Source organism: Coffea arabica, chromosome 1e (assembly GCF_036785885.1).
Source record: "Coffea arabica cultivar ET-39 chromosome 1e, Coffea Arabica ET-39 HiFi, whole genome shotgun sequence".
Classification (NCBI taxonomy): domain Eukaryota; kingdom Viridiplantae; phylum Streptophyta; class Magnoliopsida; order Gentianales; family Rubiaceae; genus Coffea; species Coffea arabica.
In genome coordinates this window covers 50835231-50846029 of record NC_092311.1, presented here as the reverse complement: position 1 = coordinate 50846029, position 10799 = coordinate 50835231, and the positions used below count along the sequence as shown (strand labels likewise).

The window sequence follows — 10799 nt, the reverse complement described above, 5'->3', positions numbered from 1 at the left end:
TTTTATTTTTATTTTTTGTACCTGCAAGAAACTTCAAAATTTATAAAGGAGAAATGAAAAGGAGATGATATGAGAATTTAATCATAAATTTTATGATCGCTTGATTAATGTCTCGATCAATCAAGTCAAATATTGGGGAAGATACTTTACTCGTTACATATATTGGCAATCCAATGGATTAGTATGGATGATTAAAAAAAAGGATAATTGCAGAAGCCTCCCCTCAGATTTCCAACACTACTATTATTTACCTCTCCTATGATTTCTAAAATTGCACTATCCTCCCCTAAGAGGAAATTGGACCTATTACTAACAATAAATTGTATGATTTTACTTTTATACTTTTACTAATTGCAAAAACTTAATGAACGAATTTCAGAAAAGCAAAATTATTTTTTGTCAACAAATTGAGTGACTAATTGAACTATATTACCTATGAGTTTTAGCATCATTAGCTATTGTAAGCAAAACTAAGAAATGGTGCCAATTAAGGGTAGAAAACGGCGTGCATGTTTCCATATTATGTTCTTCAAACCAATTAATTTAAGTCTAATTTTATACAACTGCAGAGAGGAAGACCCATAAGCAATTTTGGAGTTTCTACTAAAGTAAGTATAAAGGGAACTTGCACAAATGTATCTGCTCAAGTAATTTCTTTTTCAAAATCTCCTATAGTTCAACCTACTACTACTTCTTAAATTGCTACATCTTTTCCCATCAATATAGTTATAACTCTGTAATTTGGAAAAATCAGCAATAGAAGCAATTTTAGTACGTGGTTCTATCGCACTCACTGCAATTTTTATTTACTAAAGACAACTTTATCTTATTAGTATACACTTCTAATTACTTGTAACTAGGCTTATATCATGTCCAATAACTTTTAGTGATACTTAAGTATGTTGTTAATTAACTAATTGTTCAACAATATTTTTTTTGTATATGACTGGTGCTGACAATATAAGCAGTTGTGTTATCCCCACAAATAGCTATTCACATTACTAATAGAAAATTTTAAAAGTGACATTTATTCTTTATAAACTTTGCTGCAAGAACCTGGATATCTAGTCATTTAACTAACCATTAGTATCCGCCGTTCTTTCATGTATTATTGGTAAACTTCATTCAATTGCATTTACACCTGTTGAATTTTACTAATTCTTAATAACTTTTCATATTTTATCATTTCTTTATTAATACAACTTGGCAAGCAGTATGAAGGGCAAATCTGGTACAAATTTCTCATCTCACTCCTTAAAAAAAAAAAATTAATGGTAACTTTTTTGGTATGGACTGAATCTGCAACACAAACCTTAAGTTCAAGGGCGGTAGATGCTATTTTCCAAAATACAAGGGAAGTGAGTGTTAATGTCAGAAACCTCAAGGGAGGTTTATGTAATTTTCCCTAAAATGTATACATATATAAATATATATATCCGTAGCAAGATAGCCAACACACGCGGGGAACAAGATCCAAATTAACAAAAATACCAAGGCAATAGTCACTTTTGCCCAAAATTAGTGCAACTTGAGTTGAGGAAATGGTCATTTCCATCTAATCACTCGAAAATAAACGAATAAATCTGTACAATTGTAGACGGAGAACCGAAAATAAAAACAGATGCAAAAATAGAAAGGGGACGACGCCGAGCCAAGAAGGGGAAAAACGCAAAGCACCGCACCGCAGCTGCACCCCCGAATAGTCCCCGACTAGGCCACTGCCACCACCACCAAAATTTAACAAGTGGGAAAGCAAGCAAAGCATATTGGAAAGGACAAGGAAAAAACATAAAGACAACAGGATACCAAAAGCCACCGGCCTGTTCTTCCCCTTCTTCCCCTGTTCAAAATTTGTCTTCTCATTCTCCCTCTGTTTCCGCTGTAATAAAATGATAACTCATCTATAATAAATCTGTGTACAAAGGTAGAAGATATATCTTTGTAGAATTAAATAGGCCTGATTGCCTCGATTCATTTCTTCTTTTTTTTTTTTTTCTTTTTTTCTATCATTCTTTTCTAATCATCTTACCGGCTGAAAATAGTAAGACCATTTTGCCCCTCCGATTCCGTTAAATTTTCAGATCCGTCCGGCACCCCCACTTATTGATCTTAGTGGGACGGGTAGTTCCAGTTCCCTGCAGATCCGCCCGCAAGACTCACCGGAGCTGCTTTCCTCGAAATGGACGACTTAGATGTGCTCGCACGCGACTTCGGCTACAGACCCCAAGGCAAATCCAACCCTATGAGATCCGAAGGTGGAGATCGCCGCTCCTCCTCCGCTCGATCTTCCTCCTCTGCCGCCTTTTACGACGATCATGGTAGTAATCGCGATGGCTTCTTGTTCAATGACGTCTTCGGCGGACCTCCAAGATATAGTAATAACAACAAGTCCTCCTCGCCGGGGAATGATTTCGATTACGACTCCATTTTCAAATCCTCCTCCTCTGCGACCGCTAACAGTAACAGTAATAATCATCCCAAGACTTCCTCGGCTCCAGTTTATGATAAGCCCGTGTACGACGAGGATATATTTGACGGATTGCCGGGGGTGAAAAGCAAATCTGCGTCGTCTGCGGGGAAGTTTGATGACGATGTGTTTGCATCCATGGCGTCGCCTCCTAGGAGGAGTCAGAGTAATAATTCTAGTAATAATCGGAATGATCAGTTTGATGATCTGCTCGGGAAATTGGGGAGGAATGAGAGGAATAACAACAAGAGCTCGAGTTCAGCAGGGTTTGATGATTTATTGGGGAATATAACGATGAATGAACGAATGCCAGAGGTCAAGAGTAGTAGTAGTAGGAGCACCAGTTCGAGAGGTTTTGATGATTTATTTGGCGGTCTTGCCGGTGGCACTCCTGCTAATAGTAACAGGTACTTGAACGCCTTATATATAAGCTTGTCAATGTAAAGTTAATTGAATTCCCAGTGTTTGGTTTGGAATTGAATCTGAAGCTTGAATTGCACAGTGTCTGATAGAATTGGTGAAACAGTTGTTATTTCAGCATAGGGATGTAGCATTATTCAGCTCATGTATGGCAAATTTCGTTTGATAAAACTTGTGTAGCCTTGGACTTCCTATTCTGTGTTAGGCTGTAGTTGGTCTTTGTGAATGTTGATTTAAGCCTTGTTTGTCTATTAGAGGATGATATTTGCACTTTGAATTTGTAGAGCTTTTCCAGTTACATTTTGGAATAATATAAAGAACATTTACAATGAAGCAGCATTTGTGTTTGTAGACTGCGTCATAACTCTGTAGCATGCTAAAATGAAATTAGCATTTACAAGGCATATGCATCTTGTTTGGCCCTTGATAGCTCCCATTCTCTCTCTCTCCCCCCCTTCCCCCCCCCCCCCCTCCTCCTTTTGATTTATTCTTTATCAAATATTTTAATCTGGAAAAACTCAACTGTTTAGGAAAGATTTTGTGGTATAAGTAATAATTCATTTCTGCCTGAAAAGAGTCATTTACTTGGTCCAGCGAAATAAGAGTACAAGTAATTATGGCGTTGTTTGGGATGTTCTGTACTAGGGGCCAAGGTTGTTGATGTTCAAAATTTCAAGAATCCTTGTTGTCAGCATCTGAAGAAAATATGGAAATAGGTTGTTGCTGTTCAAAATTTCAAGAATACCTGTTGTCAATATCTGAAGAAAATATGGAATTGTAGTTCATGGAATCCATGGTGAAATTAATTGGCTTCTCCAATATGGGGGGAAAAGAGAGGAACTCATCGATAGCAAGTTTTTTGGTTGGTTAAATTGGTTGGATGTAGGGTGCTGAGTTGCACTGTCTATTCCACGTAGTTTTCTTATTTGTTAGAAGAATCTGAATTGTGACGGTAGAAGCACATCTTCGGTCCTTTTTGATGTTTTATTATGATTGCAAACCTCAAACATCCACAATGATGTTTATGCAAGACTATCTGATTATGAATCCTTCTGTCACTTGTGGAGGAAAAGATTCTACTGGATAGCTTTGCATCCTCTTCTATTTGATATTGGGAATAGTGATTGCATTCCAGTCACGCCAACAAAATTTAGTAACCAGAAATTCTTGGAATTTTGATAGAAAAAATTATCTTGCAGCATTTTGCACATCCGATGCTAATTTCTTCAGTTGTTTCATTTCAATTTTTGGGGAATTTTTCTGGAAGTTAGTTTATTTGTTGCTGTACCACTATTACCTCTAATCAGCTCAACCTTCCTTCCCTTTCCTGTGTTGATTTCTCTTCAGGCCAGTTTCAGAGTCAAATCAAGGCCGAAAATCCACGAGCAGCTTCAGTCAATCAACTCCGAACACAGTGGATGATCCTTTTGTAGTTTTAGATTCAACTTCACCGCCTGTGTCTTCATCTGCAGGTGTTTTTGTTGATCCACTGGAAGAGATTGGCAGGCTTGGTAAATCTGGAAGCTCCAAAGCTGGTGGGGTATTTGATGATCTAGATCCCTTGAATGGTTTTGGCAAATCTTCAACTCCATTTTCTCCAGAGAAGGGTAGCAGAGGGAAGGACAGGAGCCCTTTGATGTCAGGATCAAGTGCGAGTGATACTCAAACACCTGCAGGTCAGGATCATGCGAGATCTTCTGTTAGACAATCTGAAAGCCACTCAAAGAGGAATGCACCTGATGACAGTTTTCAGGAACCCCCACCTTTTGACGTTCCAAATGTTTCAGAGAATTTGCAGAAATCTTATCATCAAAATGCTTCTTCACCTCCACGTGTCAGTTCTAATGTTAACGAGATAAATTCCCCGGCAGATGCGTCTCCGAGATCACAAGAACATGGCCAAACACTTGATGATATTTGGTTAACTGTGTTCGAGATTCCTCTTTTCACTCCACCCACAAATGCTCCTCCTCCTTCGCGACCTCCACCTCCTATACCAAGGCGAACTTCAGAAGCAGAAACAGGATTCTTTTCTTCAAATACAAAGAAGAAGAGTGATGACTTTGCTTCACCACCAAGCTACAGTTCCTTCTCTCAAAGTCCTAATGCAGCTTGGACTGCAGGGAAGGGCAATTCTGCTTCTCAAATAGACGAACTTGAGGATTTTGCCACGGGCAGGACTCAAAACAGTGTTGATGAATCTAATGTCCATTTGGAAGAAGAAATGAATGCAAGCTCAGTAGCTGCTGCATCAGCAGCTGCCATGAAGGAGGCTATGGATAGGGCAGAGGCTAAATTCAGGCATGCTAAGGAAGTACGCGAGAGAGAATATGCAAAAGTGGCTAGAAGTCGAGAAAATGTGCATGACATGCAAGATGTGCAGGAGAGAGACTACAGGGAAAATCAAGAGAGGTTGGAAAAAGAGCGGCTACAAAGGGAAGAGGAGGAGAGAGAACAGAGGAGACTTGAGAGAGCAAGGGAGATTGAAAGGGAGAGAGCTAGACATGCTGTGGAAAGGGCAACTAGGGAAGCTCGTGAGAGAGCAGCTGCTGAAGCTCGCTTAAAAGCAGAACGGGCTGCTGTTGAAAAAGTACAAGCAGAAGCTCGAGAACGGGCCGAGAGGGCAGCAGTTCAGAGAGCCCAAAATGAAGCCCGTGAAAGGGCAGGAGCAGAAGCTAGGGAAAGAGCAGAGAAAGCTGCTGCCGAAGCCAGGGAAAGGGCTAATGCAGAAACTAGGGAGAGAGAAGCACGAGATAGAGCTGCATCTGAAAAGGCTGCTGCAGAAGCACGGCGTCGAGCTGAGCGAGCTGCTGTTGAAAGGGCTGCTGCAGAGGCTCGGGAGAGAGCAGCAGCAGAAGCTAGAGAAAAGGCGGCTGCTGCTGCACGGGCGAATCAGCAGAGGAATGATAATGATTTTGAATCATTTTTTAGCATGAATTCTCGACCCAGCAGTGCACCAAGACCAAGGGCCAATTCTTCTGTGAGTATGAAAAGCTATATGAGCATATGAGCTTGCAATAGTCTTCTGCTTTTTAAAAGTTTTAGTGATCATCTCATTTTCTTTTCCCTTTCATTCTTCCCAGGAAACAATGTTCGATACAAATTTCCAAAGTACTGGTGGACCTCAAGGGCCAAAACCAACTTCATTTGGCGGAACCTCATCCAACATGAGGAAAGCATCTTCAACAACCAACATCGTTGATGATTTATCTTCGATTTTTGCAGGTACTTTTTGTTGCATTTGGCCTTGTAGCAGCTTTGTAGCAGCTTTAGATTAGATTTTCTCACTATTTTGGATTTTTCTGAACAATATTCCTTTGAAAGCAGCTCCATCATCTGGAGAATTTCAGGAGGTTGAAGGAGAAACTGAAGAAAGAAGAAGAGCTAGAATGGAGCGCCACCAACGGACTAAAGAGCGTGCAGTATGTCTTCTGTTCTCAGGATGAACTTACTTTTCACACAAGAGTTGTTAACCTGGATGTTGCATAATTCTGTAGATCTTTTTTCCTTCTTTTCCCCATTTCCCTGGGTGCCTGTCCCTAGTTGGTGGTGCTTTTATTCTTCTTGATCTCTGAGGGTTATTAATTACTGGGTTATTAATCAGTAATTTTGATTGATTTTGGTAGTTTTTTCTTTTTGGTCTTTTAATATTTTCTTTTTGGGCTTCTCCTGCAAATAGCTGGTGTGGCTTTTGTATTGAGGCTTGAAACTGATACTTGATTTCTCTGCTCAGGCTAAAGCACTAGCAGAAAAGAATCAGCGTGACATTCAAGCTCTGAAGGAACAGGAAGAAAGATATGTGAGTATAAGAATATTAGGGCATGCTTGGATCTCATATAGCTATGCCTATATTCGTTGGTTGGAAGTAAAACTGTTTGCTTGTTGACATTTGAAGAATTCTCATTCTGCATTTTTCTAGCGTTTTCTTTATTTGTTCATTTAGCTTAGGTTACTTGTTCGTTTATGATTCAGGAAGTTTGGGTCATCTTCTCATTGAAATTTTTGGCAACATGGAATAGCTATTCATAGGCCATAATGTATTCATTGTTATGATACTTGAATTTAGGCATTGAATACTTTCTATCAAGTCCATTTGGTTCCTTTAACATTGTTTTTAGGTGGTGGTGTGGTTAGGGAATAAGTTGCACAAAGTAACATTAAGTATTGTTTCCTGTAATTTTCTTGTTTTTGATACATCTGCAAGATCAAGTTAATATAGAAAGTTGACCTTCCTCCTTTGAGTGAGTTTTCATTTGAAAATGCTATCAGATGCATCACCTATTACTGGTAGCTAAACTCTACCAATTATGACTTACCTTTTCTTATCTGCTTTTTGGCATTGCTTTCATAGTAATTGTCTTGAATCTACATGAGTTTCATCTTTTTGATCAATTTCAATGTAGCCTTTCTAATTTTTCTTTTTCATTTGTTGCAGAGGATAGCTGAAACATTAGATATTGAAATCAAACGTTGGGCTGCAGGGAAAGAAGGAAATCTGCGTGCACTCCTGTCTACCTTGCAATATGTATGTTTATACTTGTGCTATTTTATTCAGATGCTTCTTCATGCATGTACGTATATGAGTGCTTCTATCTTTGTAAGATTGGCAACGTTTTTGTTCCTTTTTCTCATTTGATCAAATCTATCTTTATTTGTGTTTTATTAAATTATTAATTTTAATCCAAAAATATTCTCTTATTGGTGGGAAAATTAATTGTTTCCCCATTTTGCTTGTAGGCATTTATTTTCCTTTTCTGTTGCTTGTTTAATGCTTTCAAAAGTGAGTCCTATATCTTACACATAGGAAAAACTATTAACTGTTTAGTGTCTAGATACAAGTGACAAAAGTTATTTATCCTTCTTTTAGAGGCAAATAGAGTTAATGCTCTTTAACAGCTTTGGGTTTGGCTGAGGTTTTGCCCATGGATAGTGTATATATGGACATATTATCACTTAAATATCCATAAATACCGTATATCTGGACAAAATTTTTTTTTTTTTTAAAAAAAATTTCCAGCAGGGGAGGGGTGGGACTTAAGAAGCGGGGAGGGGGCAAGGGGATTTGAACCTAGGACTTCTACCTAGGGCCTCAACTTTAGCCACTGGACTAATGCCTCATTGGCGGACAAATTATTACTTGAATATCCCTTTTCCAACATGTACTTTCTATGTTATTCTTTTCAAGTTTTCTTTTTTCTTGATGGAAAAACGTATCATTGGTCTAAGCAAGATATTGATGCTTAGTTCTCTTGAAGAAAGATTTGAAACACTAGAAAAGCCCTTTGCTTCAGTTCCTTTTGGATATGAGCCAAAATAAACGAGTCATGTCAAGCGTCCTGGTGTAAATTTAATCTCAGAAAATTGTTGTGCTTGTCAGTCTAAATATTGATATTGTTGGCTATGGTTTCCACTTCACTACCAGATTCCCATGCTTGCGCCTACTCAAACCCTAAAATCTGATGTTCACTAAGCCGAAATATTTTCTGTAGAAATTCTGAAATCCATCCATCAGAGAAAGATAGCGTGCACTTTACTACAAGATTCCCATCCTTATTCCTACTCAAACCCTAAAGTCTGATGTTTACCAAGTCGAAATATATTTTCTGGAGAAATTCTGAACTCCATTTATCAGAAAAGATAGTTGTATGCACGATAAAGTGATTTATTAGACCTGTGCATTTATGCGTATGCATGGATATGTTCTCAAGTTTTGACATTATTATTGGTGTTTGAGAAAGGCACTTAATGGTTTTCTTTTCTTCCTTACACAATGAGAGGTGCCAACTAGTTCCCATTTGTTGTTTGTTTAGGTGCTTTGGCCTGAATGTGGTTGGCAACCTGTTTCTTTGACTGATCTGATTACTGGTCCAAATGTCAAAAAAGTATATAGAAAAGCAACTTTATGCATACATCCTGACAAGGTGCAACAGAAAGGTGCAACTCTTCAGCAGAAGTACATTGCTGAGAAGGTCTTTGATCTACTTAAGGTACTGGTGCTATTCATGGATTGACTGATTTTTTCTTGCTATAAAAACAGAAATTGCACTTTGTTGTCACAATCTGACTGTCAAAGTCTTTTTCTAGATATTGTCAGGAGAATTTTAAAATCACTATGATTGTGTGTGTGTGTGTGTGTGTTTTAAAATACTACGAATGCGCGTTTTACAATATTATCGTACATCTTGAAACTCATGTGCAAGAATATGAACGGTCAAATGACTAGAAAACAGTTTAGGGACTTGAATACAATTAATTGTAGAGTTCATATGATAAATTGATAAATTTTGGTGTTGGTAGAATTTGCACTTTTGCATTCACTATGTATGCATTTATAATGTAAAAGTATTTTTTTTGGGCTTTAGGTGACTGGGAGATAAGATACAGCATGTAAATGTCTCTGCACATGGTGAAAAGATATTTTACTGCTTGCTCAAAACTACTATTATCTTTCTTACTGTTCTCTGTGTCCAATATAGGAAGCCTGGAACAAATTCAATTCGGAGGAGCTCTTTTAAATGCTTGATCATTCTTTATCTGTGAGATCGAACTCTTTAAAAGCAGCATATTTTGTAGAAGATAAATGATTTTGGGTAAGACTCTGATGAGATCAGCACCGTTGTGCTATTTTTCGTTGGGTTTCTGAGGTGTCAATTGTGAAACGAGGTGGTTGTAGAATATGGAGTTTGCTTGTGCGGTGAAATCAACTATAACATTGTTGCTGTAAATGGATGATATTGCACGAGGAATATGGAGCAAAGGAATTGGGATGGTTGATTGGTGTTAAGAATAGCGTTGTCTTCATTCTCTGCTCCTGTGTCACACTTGGGTCTTCAAAATGAATGCTTAAGATGATTGTTCTTGTATTTTGCCAAATTTTTACCTGTTTCATCATTGTTTTGGTTATATAGTCTTGGTGGTCTAAGATGTATACAGCACTTGCCTTTGAGAACATTAAAATGAGCCTTGTTCTATTGTCGAGCTGAGAATTCGACAGCGTGTACTCATTTTGGCTGTCAAGTTTTTGGGCATCTGATGGCAATTTTTTTCTTTGTTGTTCTTTGCTTTCCTTGAAACTGTATTGTAGATTCAGTGTCCATTAATAAGATTATTTTACGTTTCTTAACATTTTCTAAACTATATAACAAAAAGAGTCACCACCAATAATTTATAAAATGAAGTGATTTTTTGGAACACTGAGCCAAGCTCAGTGGTGAGGGTTCAAACCTCACCTGCATCAAAAAAAATTCGAGGGTGGTAACACACAAGTCTTCTTAGGCTCCCATCCGTGATAGATTAGGATAAAATAGATTATACAATTATTATTGTTGTTAAAAAAAAGAAGTAATTTTTTGGTCCCAGCGGCATTATTTTTGCTTTCTCGCTTTCATTGCTTTGTGTTGATCTCCTTGCCTGATTGGCCAAGGGGATGAGGATTTTTTTCACCTTACTAGAGCATCTGGCAATATTTTTCCTCTACGCTTGAGAATGCAAAGAATATTAACCACGTCTCTTGCGTGTATTAAAATGATAAAAGCACTAAAAGAGACTAATATCAGGTATCTTTGCTTCTCTGTGCCCTGAAAGCATCAAAAAAAATTCGAGGGTGGTAACACACAAGTCTTCTTAGGTTTCCTTCCGTGATAGATTAGGATAAAATAGATTATACAATTATTATTGTTGTTAAAAAAAAGAAGTAATTTTTTGGTCCCAGCGGCATTATTTTTGCTTTCTCGCTTTCATTGCTTTGTGTTGATCTCCTTGCCTGATTGGCCAAGGGGATGAGGATTTTTTTCACCTTACTAGAGCATCTGGCAATATTTTTCCTCTACGCTTGAGAATGCAAAGAATATTAACCACGTCTCTTGCGTGTATTAAAATGATAAAAGCACTAAAAGAGACTAATATCAGGTAT

General features: G+C 37.9%; 1 protein-coding gene across 2 annotated transcripts; it reads left to right on the top strand.

Annotated features, from left to right (window-relative positions):
• Positions 1–1571: 1571 nt before the first annotated feature.
• On the top strand, positions 1572–9915 carry LOC113712635 (auxilin-related protein 2). Of its 2 annotated transcripts, XM_027236136.2 has the most exons (9): positions 1784–1924; positions 2082–2874; positions 4235–5867; positions 5971–6112; positions 6215–6309; positions 6621–6686; positions 7323–7412; positions 8698–8874; positions 9364–9723. In XM_027236136.2, the coding sequence occupies exons 2-9, from the start codon at positions 2180–2182 to the stop codon at positions 9400–9402; spliced, it is 2937 nt and encodes a 978-aa protein (XP_027091937.2). In that variant the 5' UTR covers positions 1784–1924; positions 2082–2179; the 3' UTR covers positions 9403–9723. The 2 variants fall into 2 exon arrangements, with proteins under 2 accessions (XP_027091929.2, XP_027091937.2); XM_027236128.2 differs by having other exon boundaries at positions 1572–2874; positions 9364–9915.
• Positions 9916–10799: the final 884 nt, after the last annotated feature.

Coding starts and splice junctions, on each gene's coding strand:
- LOC113712635 (XM_027236128.2), top strand. CDS start 2,180: ATGGACGACTTAGATGTGCTCGCACGCGACTTCGGCTACAGACCCCAA. Junction 2,875..4,234: donor ACTCCTGCTAATAGTAACAG/GTACTTGAACGC, acceptor ATTTCTCTTCAG/GCCAGTTTCAGAGTCAAATC. Junction 6,687..7,322: donor AGGAACAGGAAGAAAGATAT/GTGAGTATAAGA, acceptor CATTTGTTGCAG/AGGATAGCTGAAACATTAGA.